Here is a 23655-nt window from a genome sequence, read left to right as displayed (position 1 = left end):
AACAAAGAAAAATAAGAATTTCACAACCTAGATAGGCCTAGACTACCTATCGTGAAAGGTTGCAATGTCAGTCCGATTATTTCTAAACCTTATTGAAATAAGATGACGTTGGTGTGGTATAGCACTGAATGGATCTAACAGCAAGACGAGTCTTTATGCTATCTACTGAAAGACGAGGTCTTGATAATTAATTTCTTAATCAATGTACGTTGGCATTGAGCATACGATATTGAGTATCCACTACTTTGACTTACCAAAGGTGCGGGTTTTTCGTAACCCAACGATCCAGGTATATTGGGTAGTGGTGATCATTATCTAGAGGTGCTATGATTGCTATTATGTTGAAACGTGCGCGAGGAGAGTCTCGTTTGATAACATCCACAAGAGGAGCTCGAAACGAGGTTTTATTATTCGGAACCTAGCTAGTTGGAGTTTGATTACTCTATGAATAATAAATAAGAGTTTCTTGCTAAGTCCACTCTTGGAATTCGAAATATGTTAATTAATTAAGTCTATAGCAGACATTAATTAATTAATGGATGTTTCCATCTTAAGCGCGGGAAATAAATCAAATACAATTAAAGGAAACCCGGAATACTTGTAATTTCGGATTTGGAAGGCAGTGCAATATTACTTCTGTAGTGGCTGCTCGTAATATTCCAATATAAGCTTATATTAAATTGTGGGTTCAATTTAATTAGTAAAAAGCTAATTGGGTGAGGCCTGTTCCAGATTCTTCCTTAGATCCCTGACTGGGCCCAATATGTGACTTATATAAATAGGAGAATAAAGGAGACAGAAAACACAACAATTAATTGCCAAAAAAATTTCGTCCCCCCCCCTTGAAAGAATTTTCGAAAATTGTGCTCCCTCCGTGAGCTGAGTTCTGTCTTCCATTATTCGAGTCCTAGTACGTTGGTGAGATTTGCCCACACAAATATCAGCGTATAGTCCGGGACACCAGTCAGAAGATCCGAGGTCTTGTATTGAAGATCTTCACTTGGAGACGGAGGAAGCCATCATCGATTCTTGATTGAATCAACGAGGTAAATTGGCTAATTCCGTAATAAGCATGTTTTAGGAATTTTATGTGCTAAAGCATGTTTTAATTCAAGTTATGAGCATGATACATGTGATAATTACGCGAATAGATTTTGTCTAAATAATCTGCTAAATAGATCAAATTCATGTGATCCGTTTTGTCCGCACGCTTCCGCTGTCAGCCCCTTCAGGGCATATACATTGTAAAAAGTGAAAGCAAATTCCAAGGATTGGAATTTCTGACCAACGACAGGCTTCAACTCCGGAGAACATTCAGTTACAACCACCACTGTACAGAAACGAAAAAAAAAGGTCAGCAAACATGTACATTACAATTCATGTTCTGACAATTAATGCACCTAAGACTACCATTATTATGTATAATATGTACATGATGTAAATCCGCCAAAATTAGTCCATAGCCGCGATTATAACAAAACCCTAGTTTTATAACGCAAACTCGTGGTCTTTGTTAATGTTGTTATTACTGCGTACATACTACACCCTAGCCCCTAGGGTTGTTAAACCCTTAGGGAAAATAAGAAACGTGCACCAAACATCGAAACACGACATAACTTAAATTAAATGGGTCAGGATAAATGTTCATTACATATTACAAATAATGCATTACAGAAACTAAACTACGCATTATACTATGCGAAAATGTACATTATGTATATATGTTGTAAAAAATACTTACGCGCTATGCATGTGCAACCCCAGACGAATTACTCCAACTCGTGTATTTGGACAAGGTTTTTTAGACTTAGAACATACTACACCCTAGCCCATAGGGTTGTTAAACCCTTAGGAAAAACAAGAATCGTTCGCCAAACATCGACACACGAGAAAACTTATATTAAATGGGTCAGGATAAATGTTCATTACATATCACAAATAATGCATGACAGAAACTAAAAAACGCATTATGCTGCACAATATGTACATTATGTATATCTGTTTTGAAAAATACCTAAGCGCTATGCATGTGCAACCCCAGACGATTACTCCAGCTCGTGTAAGGTTTTTTAGACTTAGAACATACTACACTCTAGCCCCTAGGCTTGTCAAACCCTTAGGGAAAACAAGAATCGTTCGCCAAACATAGACACACGGCAAAACTTATATTAAACGGGTCAGGTTAATGTTCATTACATATCACAAATAATGCATTACAGAAACTACACTACGCTTTATACTACAGGATACATCACAGATTATGCAATACATAACTCTATACAAACACTACATACTAGACTCTGTACATTACGTTTATGAATTATACTAAAGTAACTAGGGTTTAGGCTCCCCTCAACCTTCGACCAATGAATGAAACTCGTAAACTTTGCTAAACAACACCAAAAAACAAATACGATTGCGCATTGAACCTACTAATTTACTACAGTATGCGTGCCTTTGCTTAACAAAACCATAAATCACATACGATTTACTACACCAGAAATTCTGCAATCCGCGAAGTAGGCGAACACAGTATTGGAACAAAAACGATATATACCTCCTTCCATTGTTCAATTAATAACAAACAGCAACGAGACAGGAACAGTATTGGAACGATCCCTGTGATGCCGATCGCGGCCGTCATGATCGGTGCTGGAGGCAGTGTCGGAGCTGTGGTCGGCGTTCCGATCATATTTTGCAGAATTAGATCGAAATAAATCATCACATAGATCGAAATCTGCAGAATCAATCACGGATCGAAAAACATTTGAAAAATTGGGAGTGGATTTGGAATCAGAATTTGAAGTGTCAATCACCATGTTGCATCTAATTTTTAGATGCAAATTAAGCCTGGGGCGACAATTACGATTCATCATATTCAAAAGCGAAACAATTCAAATAAAATTGAAAAATTGGGAATCAAAATCGATAAATTAGGAAGAAAAACCAGTTAAGTGAAAGGCAAAACGGAGCTCTGTTTCTGTGATGTGTTCCACGGTTAAGTGATGTTTCTATGATATATGCGTATAGTGATCTATTTTCTTCATATCAGTGAAGTAAAAACATGCTTAGAAGTGATGTGTTCCACGGTTAAGTGAAGTTTCTGTGATATATGCGTATAGTGATCTATTTTGTTCACATCAGTGAAGTAAAAACATGCTTAGAGTGATGTGTTCCACGGTTAAGTGATGTTTCTGTGATATATGCGTATAGTGATCTATTTTATTCATATCAGTGAAGTAAAAACATGCTTAGAGTGATGTTTTCCACGGTTAAGTGATATTTTTGTGATATTCACGGTTCATCATTCCCATGAATCGGAACCGGCCCGCCAAGGGTCCCGGTGGTTCCGGTACAAAAAACGGCCGATTTTTGGCCTGAACCGCCGGTTCTGGGCCAGTTCGGCAGTTCGTAAATTTTTTTTTTTTGCATTTCTTCTCGTTTTAGTGTTTATTTCAACGAGACTACAAGTCACAAGTCACAACTTATAAGTTAGAATTTACACTTAATGTTGGACTTGAGCTTTTGGGTTGAAAGAGAGTGTATTGGATGATTCTCTTCTATAGCTACATGTTCTTGGATGTGTTGCTATTTCTTTCAATGTGGGATAAAACTCCTTATTTATAACTACATGATACATCTCTATCATCTTTGTTTATATTAGTTTATATCTTAACTATCTTCTATTATTATAACTTAACAACAAATATAATTACATAAAGTATTATTCTTTAATTCTTTATCATTATCGATTTGTTTGTGTATAAGTTTATGTGTATATTAACTAATAAATACCATTATAATTTATACACATTAAGAGAATAATTATTATACAAATTGTATTAATCTAGTGATAACTATAATATGAATAATTATTTATCTATATAAAAATCATATTACTCAATAATTGTTTATTTTTATCTATCAAGAATATATTCACAAATAATAATTTTATTTGTATAAATTATACTACATCTATAGAATAACAACTATTATACAAAATCATACTATTAGTCTACTACTAATATATAAACTATATTATACCACTAAACAAATCATTCTTTAGTTATCTATTTTTATCATTATTATACCAATTATACTAATTATTATTTTTTCATATTTTAATCAATATATTGAGAAAAATTAACAACATACTTACATTTAAATCCAATTATTTGAACACGTCCACATTCTATAAATATATAAATTATTAGCAACATGCAACATTCAAATTTAATTAAACTATTCTAGTTGATGCTATTATTATCTATAAATTTGTCTTAGAAAAAGAATCATAACAAAAATAAAGATAAAGTTAATGAATAATAAAATGTAGTAAAAAATAAAGAAAAGTATAAAACAATAAAAGTTTTGTATCCCAAATTGAAAAAAGATGAATGAATGATCTAAACATGTAGTTATAAAAAAATACTTCAACATATTTTGTCCCACATTGAAAGTGAAACAAAAAATATTCAAGGATGTCTCTATAAAAGAGAAAGAACCAAGATAAAGTTAGTGAATATAGAAATTTTGAGCAACATGCAACATTCAAATTTAATTGAACTATTCTATTTGATTATATTATTATCTATAAATTTGTCTTAGAAAATGAATCATAACAAAAATAAAGATAAAGTTAGTGAATAATAAATGTAGTAAAAAATAAGAAAATTAGAAAACAAATGAAAGTTTTGTATCCCACATTGGAAAAAGATGAATGAATGATCTAAACATGTACTTATAAGAGAAAATAATTCAACATATTTTGTCCCACATCGAAAGTGAAACACAAAATATTCAAGGATGTCTCTATAAAAGAGAAACAACCAAGAATGGTTTCTTAGAATCATAGGCCCAACAAAATTTTTTGTGAAAATTTATTTTTATATATAAAAATTGATTTTATAAATAATAAAAAAAAATTTAAATTTTTTTGAACCGGCGGTTCGAACCGGTGAACCGCCGGTTACAGTTCGTGATATTTCTGAAGCTGAACCGGCCTGATTGAACCGCCGGCCGGTTCGAACCGCTGCCGCCGGTTCCGGTTCCAGTTCATGAACCGGCGGTTCCGAACCGTCAGTTAACCGGTGGTCCGGTTCGGTTTGTGCATGCCTATATGCGTATAGTGATCTACTCTGGTCACATCAGTGAAGTAAAAACATGCTTAGAGTGATGTGTTCCACGGTTTAAGTGATGTTTCTGTGATATATGCGTATAGTGATCTATTTTCTTCATATCAGTTAAGTAAAAACATGCTTAGAGTGATGTTGTTACCTTGTCAAGTGGTTTTTAGATTGATTAATGGTGAATTTGGAAAGTGAATTTGATTAATTTTTAATACTAGCATTCTTTAATTCATAAGTGGAAATAGTAAAATAGTAAACACATTTTATCTCTAATTTTGTTCTCAATATGTATTTTCAAAAAGTTTAAATGGAGATATGAATAAATAAATAAATAAATAAGGTGAATAGAAAGAGACGGCAAATGTCCATTTCTAGTCCTTGTCGTAGTTTGACTCGCCGCTATAGGAACTTGGTGGTGGAGGAGGTGGACCCTACACATGAATTCATTCCACTCCTATCATCATATTAAAAAGTTTGTCTTCCTCAATTTACTGCTGCAATAAATAACTACTAAAAACAACAATCCAAATTTCAATATTCATCCTTGTCTCACCAGCCCAGCTCCACCGTCCATCTCTCTAAATTCTAATTCTCTCTCTCTTGTATAAAATATGATGTCTTCTGATTTTGCATGATTGTGCCTGATCGATGACTGTGGAGCTCGCGATTTGGTGGTGCATAAATTTGGGGATTCTTCAGCGCGTTTTGTTTTTACGAAATGGAGAATATTGAGACTTTGCTAGCTGCTATAGCAACTCAGCAAGGGTTTGGCGACGACGATGAGGTGGGAAATTCCGCTGCATCGGCGGCGAGTTGACCGGTTCCGGCTCCGAGGCGGGCGATCGGCGGGGGGGAAGCGGAGGAGAGGGGCTACAGATGGGGAGGCAGCAGTGAGAGGCAGGCAAGCCGGAGGAGGGTGTCGCCGGAGAGGAGGTGCAAGCTGCTCCACCACCTCTTTCGTGAGAGAATGAGAGAGTGTGTGTTTGTATGTGAGCGTGAATAGTGTGTGTATGTGAAAATATGAGAATAAAGTTGATTTCCTAAAATACCCCTACGCAATTTTTATTAACTAAAAATGTTTACTTATTTTGGTCATTGGATTAAGATAATGAGTGGCTCAGATTTGTTCTCTAGTTATACACTTAATATTAGTTATACTTTGATCATCTACATACATATATATATAGGGGAGTGTTATTCTCCTATTCATCCCTTAGATCTTTTATTCTTCTTAATATGGGCCGTTAGATCTCATTCATCAACGGTCCAGATGATCTGCATTATTACACTATAATGGTGCATTATTAGTCAGTGTGCATTATTCAACTGAAAATCTGCATTATTACACTATAATGGTGCATTATTAGTCGGTGTGCATTATTCAACTGAAAATCTGCATTATTAAATGACACGAGGCACCAATCTAACCGCCGGATGACAAAATCGTGGGGCTGAGATTAAAAAGAACAAAGAACAAAAGATACAAAAAGGAAATGAATACATCCCTATATATATATATATGATCCTGTTAGGTTGAGATTTTTGGGCTTAATTGAGAACTAAGATACATTTTCAGCCACTCATTCACAATTTTCGCGCGATGTCAACTACGGAAGAATTCACCAGGTCGAGGAACAAAGAAGGTGAATTCATGCATAGGTCTAGGGGGTGAATTCATACAATTATAAGTTCTAACACATGTTTTAAGCCAGGTGTGTAGAAGAATTCACCAGGTCAAGGAACAAAGAAGGTGGATTCCAAGGACCATGCAATTATGGTGAATAAATGAGCAAATTCGGAGGAAACAACTAGACGGAGGGATCATGAAGCTGAAGGGCAGAATGAAGATTTCTGCGAAGGTTTCTAGAAGATCCTACCGCACCTATATAAGGAATGAAGCATGCAGTCTGGAGAGATCCTCTCGGGGGGGACCTCAGTAACAGATTATTTTGCAGCTCATTTCACTTCTACACACTTTTTGGGTTCTGATGGGGAAATTGTAGGGCAGTTCTGGGTCATTGGTTGCTAGTTAGTCGTCGGAGTAACACCGTACTCGTGGAGGGCGAAGAAACAATTTAAATCGCTTTCATTTTAGTTTTCTGTCGTGAATTTCACCGAGTTTCGTCGTTCGGAGCTCGGCCCTGTTTATTGTCGAATTGCTTTAGTTTATGCAATTTCTGTTTTCCGCCATTAACGAGTTCTACTGATTTCGATTATGGGTGTTCATTATTTGCGTTTGTTGAGTTGGATGTTTGAGTTTTGTGTTGGTTGACGCGTTTGGTGAAATTGCTGGGATCTGGTGTTGATCGAAGTAGATCTGGGTGAATCGGGAACCATGGAGTTGATGTTGGTAGCTGTTTGGTTTCGGAAGGCTTGGATCCGGAGTGGATTGAGTTTCCGACGTTGGATCTGAAGAGTGATTGAGACTTATGCCTAACTTTCGTGTTTTCATTTCATTCCGCCTAGTATACGTAGATCTGTTCTATTTCCGGTTGTTTGCAAGTTTCCGACGTCCGAACTTTTACATTTTGTTTGAATCTCGGTATATGCTCTGTTTTCTCCATCTTCGTGTTTGATTTAGTTGATGTGATGCACGTCGTTCTCAGTTGGATGCTTTGTTAGTTAGTCGCAGCTTTAATTTCGTATTTGATATTTCTGGAAGTTGGTCCCCCGTTCTTAGTTGTGTTCTGTTTAACTATAGTTGGTAATCGTTTGCTCTATACAGGAAGTGGGTTTAAAATTCCGTAGTTCTAAGGATGTTAAAGCACAGCATGTTGTTTTCAGTTTACTAGGTCTAGTGTCTAATTTCGTGCCTAGGTCTAGAAGTAGAATACCTCAACCAAAGTTTGCGTGGCAGCAGCCGTTTTCTAACCGAAAATCTCTAGATGTTTTCTTGCGCGTCCATTTTCGTGGGATCGACCCCTTGCTTCCCTATACTAGTCTATAGTATAACGGGTTGAGGGATCTTTGAAACGCAATAGTTTGTGTGTCCATAGCCAGAGTCTTCCGTGTCGCCTTGAGTTCCTAGACCTAGTGTTTAGTGGATTCAGTGGACTTGGCAGCTCGATCTAGGAATTTATCATACACACGCTCACACGACAGACAACACGTTTCAGTCAACAACCTATATTATTTATGTCAACAACGTTTTACATATAATATATGTAGTTGACATTATATGTATGTAGTTTACACGGATTATATATGTAATTGACATGGATTGTACACATAGTTGACATTATGTGTGTAGTTGACATGAATTGTATATGTAGTTGACATGGAGTGTACACATAGTTGACATTATATGTGTGTAGTTAACATTAATTGTATATGTAGTTGGCATGGATTGTACACATAGTTGACATGAATTATATATGTAGTTGACATGAATTATATATGTGGTTGACATTTAAAAAGGGAGATAGCTAAATCTTGAATCTAACTCTTAGCAACTAATTTACAACTAAGGAATATCACCAAACACCTAGAGTGCATTATGATTAAGCTTGATTCCCCAATCCAGCTCACATCCAACACAATTGATAATTCAAACCCTAAAACTTCCAATTCCATAAAAGAATCAATAATTAAGCTTGCAAAAAGTTCAAATCTTATAACAAAAGCAAATTTTGGAAAATCAATCTCTCAAATCAGTTCGCATCCAACACAATTGATAATGGAAAGCCTAATACCTCCAAATCCTAATTACCATTCTGAATTAAAACCCTAATTTCACATTCAATTTCACTCTCCACACTTCAAATAGAGCTAGGAGCTTCGGCTTTAATCCAATGGAAGATGTAATTAAGAAACGAGCCAGAGACGAAACGGAAACGGAAACGGAAACGGAGACGGAGGCAGAGGAGATTGACTAGCCGGAGGTGAAGCGGCCGAGGGAGGATCTGCTGGATGGAATCGACGAGGATTCCGATCTCGCACTATTTTTTCTGAAATTGCTATACAGAATTCTTCACTGGCTATCTTTGCCAACACCGCGGTTGCCAAGATCTCCGGCAACCTGAGAGGCTCTGTTTAGAGCACCGGACAACCAGAGAGCTCCCTTAGAGAAGTAACTCGAGCTAACCACCGCGTTTGCAGCCGAAGCAGCAGTCCTCTGCGTCACAGACACAGCTGATCTCGTTGTACCTGAAATGTGATACCTTTGATCAACAGATTTGGCTGTTTCAATCCCATAAGTTATCTTGTCAGTCAACCCGATTCCATTGCTAAGCCGTGAAACCTTTGCTATTGCAGCTGCCGGTACTTGATGGGATTCTGCATATGCTTTAGCTCTCACCACTGCATCTTTTCCGAGTACAAATCCTTTGGCGGCCATTGCTTTTGCAGTGTCTTGGGCAGAATAGACGGCCTTTCCAGCAGATGGCGCAGCCTCGTGCCTCTCGGAACGCTGCTGAAATGAGGATGCTCAATAGTTACAGATATTAGACAAACTAGAAGAGACATGGGGAAGTGAAGGGAATGTGTTTACGCTATGATTAACATCGTCTTCAATCTTCCATGCAGAGCGATTGTGAACATTATAGTCGTCGTCACAATCTCCCCATTGTGTTATGCGTACAGGTTGATCCAAGATTGTGTCTCCCTAATAAAAATAGAAATTTATGAACTTCATTATTACCCGAAATCAATTTTCCATCAGTTATTGAGATAACGAGCCTTAGATCTCAACACTCAATGCCTTATCCGACTTTTTATTAACTGGAAGGTGTAAAATAAAGTTTCCATAAACTCAACTCACACTGAGAAGAACAGCAGTTTCCACAGCATGCGGATTTTTGAAAGTCACATAGGCGACACATTCAGAGTCACCGGTTCTGTGAAAGAACAAGAAAATATAAAATTCTGTATCAACAAAAAACACAAAGGAAACATTTACAGCAAGCTCTAGCAAGTAGCAACAACAACTCCATAGAATTCTTGTAATTTACCTCATAATAAACTTTCACCCTCTTAGTTAAAGAAAAATTCTTCTCAAATATATATACTAAGTCATGTTTGAAGATGCGAGATTCTGACTTATTTGAAAAAATGAGATACCTGAAAACTGATCAAATCTAATCAGTACTACTACATGGAGAGTACCTGACAAATTCAACATGTTGAATTGCGCCACAGAAGGTGAGAAAATCACGAACATCCTTCTCCGTTGCATTAGGAGAGAGGTTTGTGATTTCTACTGCATAACCTCTCGTCTTCATTTCTGAACCGAGTAATCAACTAACAGACAAACAGGTAGATCATTCAACTAATACACTTGAAGAAACATACTACCAGAAATTAATTACACAAAAAAACTAAAGATGGATTCGACAACAAGAAAGAACTTCGACTTTCGGTTGAGATCTGCTTGATATATAACTATGCATCAAAGGTGTGTATAGACTTGCTAGAAAATAAAAAGAAAATATTCTCCCTTAATATAAACAACAGCTAAAAAAGATTTTGTGGCTAACTAAATACATGCCCAAAATCAGCCATAATCAATGTTATAATCAAAGATAAATAGTAAGATGACAGAAACTAATAAAATACTAGCAAAAATTTGGTAAACGTTACGCTTAATTTCTGAAGAGAATACACAATAATCAGCCAAAACGAGAAATTCTCTACAATTGAACTAATAGTATTACGTTAACAGCTGAGGCATTACCGAAAAATTGATTACGAGCAGCTCACGAGCAAGCAGTTAGAACCCTAAGAAGAAACAGTTGAAGTAATAGGTCAGAAATAGGACTGATTCCTGAGCAAAAAGATGAAGAAGAGAACAATCATTAAGCATAATTCGATGAAAGATTTAGCTCAATACCGAAACAATTTTCGGCGCGTACCTAATTTTAGTTAGAAATGGGAAACCAGAGATAGAAATTGGGTGTGATTGAAGAAGAAGCTTCGCTTTGAGGAACACCGTTAAAGTTTTAAGTGTTTTAATTTCGTAATAATTTATACAGAGCTATTGACCGCCATGATTGCGCTTAATTTGAATTTCGTCCTTGAAAAACTTCGAATTTTCACTCTGATACCGCCCCATTTTCAAAGTCCCATTTTAATATTCCTCTATAGTAATACCCCCTTCATTCCATAGTAGTTGGTTATTTTGTCATTTTGGTACGTTCTATAATAGTGCAGTCAAAAGTCAACACATTTCTCTTCACTCATTTTACTCCCTATTGCTTTATTCTTTCTTCATCCCTCTACCTTTTTGTTTTCTACTTTATTTTTTCTTCATTTAACACATTTTTTAATAATCTCTGTGCCGAAAAGAAATGCATATACTACTATGGAGCGGGGGAGTATAATTTTCATTTTCATACCCTATTTATTTCTTAAAAAAATATATACTTTTGGAACGACATGAGTTCTAATATAAAATTAATATAGTGAGATAAAAAAGAGAAAAAAAAGGTACTTCCTTCATCCTAAAAAAATAGATAAACTTATAAATGACACTGGTTTTAGTTTGAAAGGATCATGCTTCTTTTTAATTTAATAGTACATTTTCCTTTATTCATATATCTTATTTTATTTCATTTACACATCTCTTTTTTTGTTATTTTTTTATTTAACATTACTACACTCATATTAGATATTATAATTTTATAAATAGTATGCTTAAATATGAAATGGTTTATTTATAGTATTTTGAGATAAGTACATACTTTTTTTGTTATTGTTTATAATGATATGAATAATTGTATAAACCGTATGCTAAATATTAGTAGATATTATAATCATATAAATCGTATGCTAAATATGAAATGGTTCCATTTATAGTATCTCAAGATAAGTACATAATTTTTTGGGTTAGTTGTTTATAATATTATGAATATTTTTTATAATTAGTTTATATTCTTATACATAAATATATATTTATATTATTTACTTTATATTGTTATTTTAATATATTTAATTGGTAATATATCTTCATTGTTTAAAAATTCTTTGGCCCATGCAAAGCACGGGTGGTAACACTAGTTCTATAAACTCGATGGTTCCTTATCAATAATTATATGGTGTGTGCCCCCCCTCTTTTTACGGAATTGCAATTGACGGAGTCTCATCTTAGTGGTTTGATGGAGCATTTTAAGGTTGCTAAAATATTTGACATTTTGTGTGAATTTTTTTATTTGCCTAATATGAAGAAATATGTTGAGGGGGTAGGCAAACTAAAATCCAAGTCTAGCAACTTTGGTCTCAACACACTTTTGTCCATCCTGAACATCCAGAGATGGAAATCTCTCTGAATTTTATGTTAGAATTGACCTCATTACCAAAGAGCGAATGATAGTTTGTTTGTGGTGGTGGTGATAGGATTTTATAATAAAACAATGTATTTAGATACATTGGTGATTTGGTGTGTTACTTCACTATTAATTTTTTTTCACTTAAAACATGTGACTTTCAATAGAAAATTCTAACATCACCTTATATCAATTTGCAATTAGGATATTCGATTTTAATTGGAAATTGGTTATAACTTATACCATCAAAGTTCGTGTTCTTTTAGATCAATTTTTAAGTTTGTGAAAATTCCAAATTCTACCCATATTCGGAGACTGGTCGGAGGAAAGACGTGTAAGGGGTAATCAGCATTTGGTGCCGGCTAAGCCCCCGCTGGGGCGGGGGCTTGGCACTATGTAGTTCCGTCTCTGGTACAGACTATAATTTTCTTTTCCATCGTTTCAATTCATTTTCATGTCAGATCACTTTCGAAGAAGAAAGAGCAATTAAAGAAAAACTTTATCAATAATCCTATTATTGAATTATCAGTTAGAACAATTTTGTTTGCTATAATTAGATTTGAAAATGGAGGTGAACTCCTTACACAACTTACGATAAAAAAAGATTTCATTTTAGCCGTTTTAGGTTAAAAAATCAAAGATGTCTGATTAAATCAAGTATGTTAACTCTAGGAAACTTACATAGAGGGACATATTTTTTATCCCGAACTTTGTCAAGATATCAATTTTGATCTGTAACTTTTGAAAATATCTTATGAGGTCTATGAACTTTGATTTAATATCGTTTGAGCTAGTTTTTACAGTTTCAAACTTTTTTTGGCATTGAAGATTCATGAAAACTGGAGTTTGCATTTGGGTTCTCTGTTTATCTTAGTTTTGGCATTGGATTGATGGTTTTGTAGGCTCATCTCTTGACAAAAATGTTCTTATATGTAAATATGACATGTGACAAAGTTTCCCATCTCAGGAAGATGAGTTGAACTGGGGTATTGTTTCCCTTGTTATATGTTTGTAACATATATTTGTGACATACTTGCTTGCTTCATGTATTTGTCTCTTAACTATTCTCTAATCACAAACATTTTTGTTCAATCGATGATCGAGTACTTCACACATTTCTATTTACTCGACTTGGATGGATTTTAATATTTTTGGGGGATAAACAAAGTAAAATTAAATGGATTTTAATATTTTTGGTGGATAAACAAAGTAAAATTAAAGGATTATATGTGTATTAGGTTGTAGCATAGTCTACAAGTTTAGGTGTGAAGAGTATGAGGAAGAATGGGCGGGGGAAAGAGGAAAAAATGAAGCCAAGACGCTGTGTGTGAGATCGTCTACTGGTACGATAGTTGTTAATGAATGAGGTTAAAGGACTCGGTTTTAAGTCCTTCATTATGTGGCCTTAAAATTTAGGTTAATTTATTTGGAAAAATTCTTACAGACAAAAGGTTTATAAAGTCTTGAGTCAAAATAAAATATTACTTCATTCGTCCCATTTTAGGAGTCTCACTTAAGTCCAGTACGAATTTTAAGAAATGTAAAGGAAAGTTGGTGAAATAAGTCCAGTATTTCGATATTTTGGCATTTCCCCACCCCAAAGTACAATGACCTAATAAACCGAAAATTTGTAAAATGGTCTAATAAAATAAAATGTGTAGTTCATACTACAAAGGACCTCTAGATGTCTTCTGTAAACATCAATAAATTCAATTTTGAATATTTGTGTCGTTTGATAAATATGTTACAGTAAGATAGAGTTTTTTTTATGGATTTTGCCTGCATTTTGTAAGTAAATTAATTTAATGAGTGCACTGTGTCATGTATTTAGCCCTCCAAAAAGCCTATGTTTCACTATGAAAAACTAACACACCACTTTGACGGTTAGAATAATAGAATACCTGCCTCATGTGTTGAATCCGGAAAATAGGAAAAAATTTCATTGATGCCCTCCATTTTAGCCAATGTGGAGGTTGATCTATTTCTATTCAACTAGTAATCCCCAACTTACAAATTTTGAATTCAATCATGCGTTTTATATTTCACAAGTCATAGCTTTATACAAAAAAAAAGGTAAAAGCAAAAGTTCCAACTTCATTATAAATGGCAAAATTTAACATGTCAAAAGAAGAAGTTCGTCCTAACTCTTAATATCTCAACAAAACCACTGATAATGTAAAGAGAATTCATCGCTACAAAGGAAAAGATGAACCAACCTGCTCCAACAAACCAGTAAAACTATAAACTAAATAAACCTACACTTCACTCTTCATCATCCTCATCTCCATCACCACCAGAAGCCTTCTTTGCAGCTGCCTTTTGGTTCCTTCGCTTCACTCTTCCAGGGCGACCACCGCCAAACGGACTAGTGAGAGAGAAATCAATGTGTTTCTGGGAGTCAACTCTAACAAGGAATGAAGGGACATTGACAACCTGCCTCCCAACCCTGGAGATGCATATAATTAGTTCATCACAGTACTGTGTGATGAACACATACACAAATAAATTCTAGATATAAACATGGAAATGGATAATCTATAATCAAATACATGTATGCAATTAAGTAAACTCCACAGAAACAAGATCAATCATTCGCACATTATTTGGAGCAGCTTCACTTTAATGGTGAAGCTGGTGTTTTCAGATGTGTAAACAAAATATGGAAGTTACAAGGTTCTACAAGACTTGCTATAAGTCATCTATTCTTTCGATTTATGTTCCTACCTATTATCTAGTTGTACCATGACAGATATAAAGCACAATGAGGCTACCACAAAGTATCTACAAACGAGTGGTGAAAGCTGGTCCGGTTTATGGTCTCTCTTGGCCATATGGTTTAAGTATGAGTGCGCAAAAAGAACATATATGGATAGAACTTGTGCGATGAGTTTGGATTGAAATGCTATGATGATGAGGTCTTAAATCATACACACGCTTGATTGACATAGAAAAGGCTTAACTAATGTCCTTTATAAGATTGGACACAGGCTAAACAATTGTTCAATATAGGAAGGATTAAAACAGGGTTCAAATGATTCACCATCCATGCTAAGATCTCATCCAACAAACAAAAAAATGTGGATTGCAAGGCAAGAAAAAGAAAAGACACATCATGACACTCAGGATATAGCTAATGAACTTTTAGTAATTTAACTTTTGCAGGTATACTCAACTACCACCAGCTACAATCCAATACATCAAAACATGTACCATGTAAAGGTCAAATGAAATTGCATAAACTACAGCCTAGTTCACTGGCAGGTTGCAAACAAATGTTAGTTGAAGCAAAGGGACACAAGTTTAATTACGAAAATAACAGCAGCACTGAGACCAATTTAAAACACAAGAATATAGATAGTTAATACCTGATGTGCCTTTGCCTAATCAGCACTCTAGCATGGTGAATAGACTTGGCCATGCCTGCCTTGAAGACTAAAGTTTGGAGACGGCGCTCAAGAAAGTTCTCCACAGTGAGGGACAGGACATAATCGAGCTTGTTCTGGCTCTCATCCAGCAGGCCATACCTGTTCATCCTCCTCAATAGGGCCTCACCCTCGAAAATACGACGGGGATCCTTTTCGTCAAGGGTCAAAAGATTTCTAGCATTGTTCCTAATACGACTCAAAGCATACTGAACCCTCCATAGCTCCCTTTTGCACCTCAGGCCATACTCTCCAACAAGCTTTAACTCAGCATCAAGTCTCTCCTTCTCATAAGGACGACGAGGCTTCTTAAATGTCTTACCATCTGTTACAGGGTCATGGTAATAAAGTTTTGCATAATCTTATTCACTGTCTACTTCTTTTCCATAATATAACTACATTAATTATATAAATGCTCTTCTAAATACAACAAGTCGATATTGAATTTCATTGACGCTCGGAATATATCCCAATTAACACGGATTAACTGAGTACTAAAACTTACACGCATGAAAGAATGAAAGAAAATGTAAAATCAGGTGAAGGCATAAAATACTGAGTTTGATCCTACAGTTTAGCAACTATTGAGATAATTTAACTACAAATAAAAGAGAAATATGCAAATTAGTCGCTTTCTAATCTAGCAACGGTATCATCCATCAAGACAGATAAATTTCTCTCACACTCTCAATTGAATTTACCAAATACATCGTCGCTACTCTCAATTGAATTTACCAAATTAGAGCACATACAAAGTGGCAACGCAAGCACGCAGAAATACAAGCACAGCGAAAATTGAGTGTGTATCGTGTATGCATATAACGATAGAACCATAAAGAAGAGATAGAGATGCTTACAATTGCGGTAAAACGAGACGTGCACCATGATCTGTGGCCTCCAACGCCGCCGGCTCTCCGCTGCAGCCGATCGTCGGTTGAATTGGGCAAAAGAGTGTTCTGAAGAATTTGTGATTGCTATTTATAGTCGTATCTTATGAGGCCACAACCCTAATGGGTTAAGTGATAGGCTACTAGCATTATTGGGCTTCAATTCTCTACAGCGGCCCATATTAAATAAGTTGTCTAAAATCAGGGTGGATTGTCCATAGATATGCACACATATCTTGTATATTACGCGTCTACGAAAAATAGTTTTATTTTGCCATATTAGGATGTCCACAAAAAGAGTTTCATTTCTATAAATGGAAAGTCTCTCATATTTTACCACTCACGAACTTTACCTACCTTTTCTCCATATCTCTCTTACTTTATCTATTTTTTCTCTTCCCTTTACTAAATTTCTCATTAAAACCCATACCTAGGGGTGCCTAAACAATTCCCCGATTCTTGGTTAACCGGAGCAGGCCGGTTAATTGAGGAACCGGGACTGAAAAACCAGTTCTGGTACCAGTTTCAACTTTTTAAATAAAACCGATTCTGGTTAGAAACCGGAACCGACCGGTTTGTAACTGGGAACTAGGTTACAATTCATTTTTTTATATAATTTAATATACTAATAAATCTAACTTAATTAAATTAATATTGAATTGAAATAAAATAATTTGAAACATTGAGTGATTTTTAGATTTAAATAGTGTTAAATTTGCGAGCTCTGTTTTCTAAAGTATTTAAAATGTTTAAACCGTGATGCTTTGAATCTACAGTTATTTCCCCAATTCATTTTTTATGAACTAACTACTACGAATAGGATATCATAAGTTTATTTTTAATTTTCAAAAGAACTTATACAAATACAATATCATTTCATATAATTGAAATTTAACTTTATAATAAATTTATGTAACAATTCATTTAGCATATGATATTAACATGTTTTTGAATAATTTATTAACTGTTCCGCATTAAACCAAAAAGTCACAACAAGATCGATTAATATTGGAAATTCCATTGAACATTTGTTTAGAGAAAAAAAATGGAATTCAATTTTAAAACTCATTTTAAAAAAAAACTGCTAAATTTTAGAACTCCTTTTTTATAAAAGGATTGGCAACATAAACTACTCCGACCTACTACACTTGACATCACTCTTACCCATATATGAATATTATTGTATTGTTGTTTGTATTATTTGTCAGATATCCAGCTATTAGATTATTATTTTATTAGTATCGAATTATTTATAAATAAATTCAGATTAAAATTATACATCGCTTCCGATTCAGAATCGGTATCGGCCGGTTCTGGTCCCTGTTCAGATTGTAGGATTCATTAAAAATTGTAACCGGTCAGAACCAGAACCGACCAAATAAGTAGACCTACCCGTACCGTCCACAAATTAGACTATTTTCTGTGGACTGAGGGAGTATTATTCTAATATACTATATTAACTCTAATTTAACACCCCCCTCCCCCCCATTTAATATAAGAACCTTTTCTTGCCCCTCTCCTAAGATTTCACATTTTGTTGCTTACACCATTGCATTTAATAAAATAGGGAAGAACAAGGTTCAAATCTATAACGCTATAAGAGCATCCACAACGGTGGACGGCGGCCCCGCGTCCGTCCGTGCCAGCGGCGAGGACGCATACCGCCGCCGCTGCGCTCGCGCCGCTGGCACGGCGCTGCTCGATGCATCGAGCAGCACCGTGCCAGCGAGCAGACGACGTGGCGGCTTACGATTGGGCAACGGCATAGCCGTTGCCTTTGAATTATTATTTTTTTATTTTAAAATTTGATTTTTAATTATATAAAATGATAAAAAAAATAAAAAAAAAAAAATATTTTCCAAATCCCAAAAATATGGCCGTTTTTTCCCGTTTTTTCTGAATTTTTTTGAATTTTTTTTTATTTTTTCCCCCCAAAATCATCTATAAATACACACATTCATCATCCATTTATCACATCAAATCATCTCTCATTCATAATTCTCATACAAACTATCAACACATTCATCCCTCACTCAAAACCTCAAATGGATTTCACCCATATTATGGCGGAAGCGGAGCGCGAAGAACAAGAATACTACGAACAACATCGTGCCGCTTACGAAGCATACGTCACGGCGAATACCCCCGCTCCTCCTCCTCAACGAACCAGATCAAATCGCCGCTAAATCCATCGTGACCGGGAGGGAGCCCACGAAAGGCTCGTTGCCGACTACTTTGCCGACCAGCCGCGGTTTCCGGCAGATTACTTCAGGCGCCGTTTTCGCATGTCAAAGCGCGCTTGTTCATGCGAATTGTCAACACATTGTCCGCACGTGTTGAATTCTTCCAAACAGGTCCAGATGCAGCCGGCCGACAAAGTATCACGTCGTTGCAGAAGTGTACGTGTGCCATCCGACAACTCGCTACTGGGCAAATGGCCGACATCTTCGACGAGTATTTGCATATCGGTGAGTCCACTGGAATCCTTTGTCTAAAGAATTTTTGCGAGGGCGTTCGTTCAGCTTTCGAGGATGAATTCCTTCGGGCACCCACCACCGATGATTGCCAACGGTTGCTTCGTCTTCACGAATCAGTCCATGGCTTTCCCAGAATGCTTGGCAGCATTGACTGCATGCATTGGAGGTGGAAGAATTGCCCGACTGCTTGGAGGGGGCAACACTTGAGCGGTCACAAAGGCGGCGGCCCAACGCTTATCCTTGAGGCGGTCGCCGACTACCGCCTATGGATTTGACATGCATATTTCGGCGTTGCTGGATCCAACAACGACTTGAATGTGCTATATTCTTCACCACTCTTCAATGATGTGATGAATGGTGTAGCACCGGCGATCGACTTCACCATCAACGGAAATAGATACCACATGGGTTACTATCTCGCCGATGGTATCTACCCACGGTGGTCGACTTTCGTGAAGACGTTCAACAACCCGCACGACCCGAGACGGGTTCTTTTTGAGCAGCGTCAAGAGTCCGTACGGAAAGACGTCGAAAGAGCTTTCGGGGTCCTTCAAGCCCGATTCAACATTGTTAAGTCCCCGGTTCGGCTATGGTACGTGAATAATATCGCCGACATCATGTTCACGTGTATTATCTTACACAACATGATTATAGCCGACGAAGGGCCGAGGGCGGCTAGCTTCTACGACAAGGACAAAGCCGGAAGCTCAACAGCGAGGTCTCCCCCACGCCGAGGCGAGCATACGACGGTTGGCCAGAGAATCGAGACAAGGCACACAATGCGCGATACCCGGATCCACAATCAACTACAAGAAGACCTAATCAAACACATGTGGGCGAAATTCGGCAACGCTTAGTGGTTTTTTTAATTTTTAGTATTTTAATTATGTAATTTTTAATTTTTAGGATTTTAATTATGGCGTTTTATTTTATTTGCCATTTGTAATATTATTTAGGTTTTTTTAATGAATTTTAGTATTATTGAAATGTTTTTGTTTAATTGAATTTTAAATTAATTGTGCTCGTCCTTGCGGAAGAGCACAGCTGTGGGTGTTGTGCTCTTGCCAGAGAGCAGGCAGAAAAAGTGGGGCCGGGCGCACAACCGTGCCGCTGGCAAGAGCACGGTTGTGGATGCTCTAAAGGAAAAGTTTTAGCTCAATTTAAATATTTATGAATTCTAGGTATGAATTCAAATATTTGTAAATTTAGGAGTGAGTATTTTTAAAAATAACTTTTTATTAATATTTAATATTGTAGATACAATTTCGATATTTTTAAATAAATTTGAATTAATATTTAAGTAAATAATTAAAGGGGCGGTTACAATCTAATTCCTTTAATTCAGATGATTTATATTTTAGTATTACTGTCCCATTTTGACCAGGCACGGATTTTAAGAAATGTAATAAAAAGTGAGTTGAAAAAGTTAGAGGAATGTGGGTCCTACTTTTATATATTAATTTTATAATAAAATATGAATAGGAATGAGTTAGTGGAATATGAGATCCACTATCAAAAATTGTAAAAAGTGAAATGAGATAAATTTTGTGGGATGAACGAAAATGAAAAAATGGAACAAACTTTCAAGGACGAATGGAATACTTCATATATTTGTAAAAAAATATCTTAATTATTTTTTGCCAGTTTAGGTACATAGTTTCAAAGTGGGAGCCCATGTTGTGCCTATAAAGGCACATCATACTATAGCAGTGAAAGAAACACAACATTTTATGAAAGAAACGCATATGATATTTTAAGTATTTTAATCTTCATTACTTCCTCCGTTTAACAAAATATGAATTTTTTCATTTTTGGATCGTCTCATAAAAATAACTATTTATATTTTTGGTAACCTCATTGTCTTTAATAAGAGGAATACGATAATTACACTCATATATTATTATAAAATCAATATATAAAGTGAGATCTATATTTTATTAATTATTTTTCTAATTTTGTTTACAAGGTCAACCAACTTTTTAAAATAAATGTCAAGTGTAAATTGGACTATAAATGACCGATGATGAAAATAGTCAATATATATATATGAATTGAATATATCATAGAGAAAAGTTTAAATTATAAAAATGCACAAATATTTATATACACAAAACTAGTTCAATATAATTAAAGTATTACAATGATAAAAAATTATAATAATATTTTCTAGATTAGAAGCAAAACAAGAAACTTTATTGTTAGATTTAAAATTGATTGCTATTTGTTCACTACTCCTTGATCACTATGAAATTTTGTGAACTCTTTAAATATTTCCTCCGTCCGTCATTAAACGTCTCATATTTTCCTTTTTGTCCATCCGCCAATAAATATCTCATTTCAATTTTATCATATTTTATAATTAAGTTAACCATACATTCCACTATTTCATTCCACTCACATTTTATTATAAAACCAATATATAAAACAAGGCCCCACATTCTACCAACTTTTTTACTCACTTTACTTCATAATGTCTAATAATTTATTAAAACCTGTGCCGGTTAAATATGAGACATTTAATGGCGGACCGAGGGAATAAAAAAATTTAAAATTTAACACCTTGCATATTTATAGCATTTATTTAAAAAATGGTTTAACTTTTAATATAGTACTCCTATTTAATAAAGAACTACCACGGGACAAAAGATTTTCAAATAATGAAGATATATTAACAGCTAAGTAGATTAAAAACATTTCCTATTCAGCAAAAAATTTTATACTATTTAAATATATCTGATATGCACGTAGTAATATAAAATAAAGGAAATAATAAAAGTGGAGATGTGTGGATGAAATAGAATAAGACATACAAATAAAGGAAAATGTACTACTAAAGAAAAAAGAAAAAAAACATTTGAACGAATAAATAGTTCACCAGTTTTAATCACAAAACAGGTATTCATAAATGCAAACAAAAACTTAGAATAACAACAATAAACCATTACCTCATAAATTTTGAAAAATTTCTTTATAAACACCATTTAGCAGTAGAATCACCCCACTATTATCATCAATTCTACAGACTAAAATCTTTAGATCTTCACGACTTGTGTACTCTAGATATAGCAACATATACAATTTCATGATTGAAGACTGGATTAATGAAGGGAGGCGATCTGGTAGTAGTGTGGTTTCACACGGAGTAAGCAAGTGTGCACAGAGAAAACTAATGCAAGTGCTCGGTCAAGACACCACGCTCCTTAAATCCACTGGATCACCAGGTCCATGAACTCAAGAGAACACAGAGTGTTTTTGTCATTGGACACACTCGACTCCCCTTCAAAAATAAATCCCTCAACCCGAATACTATGAATTAGCATAGGGAAGCGGGGTCGATCCAACGAAGATGGATTCGTGAAGTAGTGCTTAGAGACTCTGGAAGCAAGCGGCTGCTGCCACGCAAAAGGGTTGAGAATTTTAACTACCTCTAGATCTAGGCACGAAATGTAAATGCTAGACCTAAGACACAGAAAATGTAATAGAATCAGACTTCAATACTGAGAGACACATTTTATTTCCTAGATTAAGTAAACGACTAACTAACTAAGACTAGACAGGGAAAATAAAACAGTGGGGACCATGACTCCAAATATAGCAAGTACGGCTAAAGCTGCAAATAACAAACTCATGCTCCAACTAACAACGACATGCAATTTCCTAACCGATTCAAGCACGCAAATGGAGAAAACAGAGCATATATCTAGATTCGAACAGAATATAAAGATTTGGATGCCGGAAACTTGCTATGAACTCGAAATACATCAGGTCTACGTAAACTAGGTGAAATGAAATGAAAACACGTAAACTAGGCATAAAATTAAACAAATCTTGCTCAGATTCACGTCGGGTGCTTAATCCACTCCGGATCCAAGCGATCCGAACCCAACAACAGACACAATTGACTCCATAACTCCAGTTTTCACAGATCTGCTCCGATCAACTCCGAATCAAACAATCACAGACAACTCCGCAACACCAGCGAACTCAACCCACCGATTCATCCACAAACAGACTCCGATCACCCAGATCCAACCACAAACCTGCATAAATTCAGAAAACAACTGCGAAACGCACCCAACCCGAACAATCCAACTCCAAAATTCTGAAAATCAACATAACAGACATAACAGAAAATCAAACTTGCATTAAAATAAGAGAATATTCGGCAAAAGCAAACAGAGGTCCGAGCTTCGAACAGCGAAGCTCGGCAAAATTAGCAAAGTATGAAAGCGGAAATTAAATTGTTTCTTCGCCCCCACCGAAGGACGGTGTTACAACCCAATCGAAAATATATGAAAGCTCAAAGTAAACCCCAGTGCATGACTCCCCTGAATCTCCCCACGAAAAGAACCCAAGTGTGTGAAAAGTGAACTAAGCTACAGGCTGTTAGCGAGGCCTCCAACCGAGAAGGTCCCTCCAGCGTGCATAGCCTTCTAGAGTCTTCGTAGAAATCTCTATTCTAACCTTCAACTCCGAGGCTT

The 23655-nt window shown here is 35.6% G+C and overlaps 2 protein-coding genes and 1 non-coding gene across 5 annotated transcripts; all 3 read right to left on the bottom strand.

The window, feature by feature from the left end:
- Positions 1 to 2790: 2790 nt before the first annotated feature.
- Positions 2791 to 2880, bottom strand: LOC121756673. Its single transcript, XR_006041050.1, has one exon. It is a non-coding gene; the product is annotated as a small nucleolar RNA U31b (small nucleolar RNA).
- A 5836-nt stretch (positions 2881 to 8716) lies between these two features.
- Positions 8717 to 11083, bottom strand: LOC121756519 (binding partner of ACD11 1-like). 3 transcript variants are annotated; one of them, XM_042152082.1, is made up of 6 exons: positions 10979 to 11083; positions 10801 to 10844; positions 10233 to 10367; positions 9889 to 9964; positions 9619 to 9732; positions 8717 to 9540 (listed from the first exon to the last, which is right to left on the bottom strand). In XM_042152082.1, exons 3-6 carry the CDS (start codon positions 10346 to 10348, stop codon positions 9100 to 9102), a joined length of 747 nt encoding a protein of 248 aa, XP_042008016.1. In that variant the 5' UTR covers positions 10349 to 10367; positions 10801 to 10844; positions 10979 to 11083; the 3' UTR covers positions 8717 to 9099. The 3 variants fall into 3 exon arrangements, with proteins under 3 accessions (XP_042008016.1, XP_042008018.1, XP_042008017.1); XM_042152084.1 differs by having other exon boundaries at positions 8717 to 9537; XM_042152083.1 differs by having other exon boundaries at positions 10801 to 10890; positions 10979 to 11053.
- Positions 11084 to 14462: 3379 nt separating this feature from the next.
- On the bottom strand, positions 14463 to 16771 carry LOC121754304 (40S ribosomal protein S9-2). The gene is made up of 3 exons (XM_042149682.1): positions 16668 to 16771; positions 15754 to 16135; positions 14463 to 14834 (listed from the first exon to the last, which is right to left on the bottom strand). The coding sequence occupies exons 1-3, from the start codon at positions 16693 to 16695 to the stop codon at positions 14651 to 14653; spliced, it is 594 nt and encodes a 197-aa protein (XP_042005616.1). The 5' UTR covers positions 16696 to 16771; the 3' UTR covers positions 14463 to 14650.
- Positions 16772 to 23655: the final 6884 nt, after the last annotated feature.

Source organism: Salvia splendens, chromosome 11, assembly GCF_004379255.2.
Source record: "Salvia splendens isolate huo1 chromosome 11, SspV2, whole genome shotgun sequence".
NCBI lineage: Eukaryota > Viridiplantae > Streptophyta > Magnoliopsida > Lamiales > Lamiaceae > Salvia > Salvia splendens.
This window is presented reverse-complemented; position numbering and strand designations above follow the sequence as displayed.

Bases quoted from the DNA above. Each gene is read 5' to 3' on its own strand.
- LOC121756519 (XM_042152082.1), bottom strand. From the start codon at position 10,348: ATGAAGACGAGAGGTTATGCAGTAGAAATCACAAACCTCTCTCCTAAT. The intron at 9,733-9,888 runs GTGAGTTGAGTT...TATTTTTATTAG, and splicing joins AAACTGCTGTTCTTCTCAGT to GGAGACACAATCTTGGATCA. The intron at 9,541-9,618 runs GTAAACACATTC...TCCTCATTTCAG, and splicing joins AAGACGATGTTAATCATAGC to CAGCGTTCCGAGAGGCACGA.
- LOC121754304 (XM_042149682.1), bottom strand. From the start codon at position 16,695: ATGGTGCACGTCTCGTTTTACCGCAATT. The intron at 16,136-16,667 runs GTAAGCATCTCT...ACCCTGTAACAG, and splicing joins CGTCTCGTTTTACCGCAATT to ATGGTAAGACATTTAAGAAG. The intron at 14,835-15,753 runs GTATTAACTATC...ATGCATCTCCAG, and splicing joins ATTAGGCAAAGGCACATCAG to GGTTGGGAGGCAGGTTGTCA.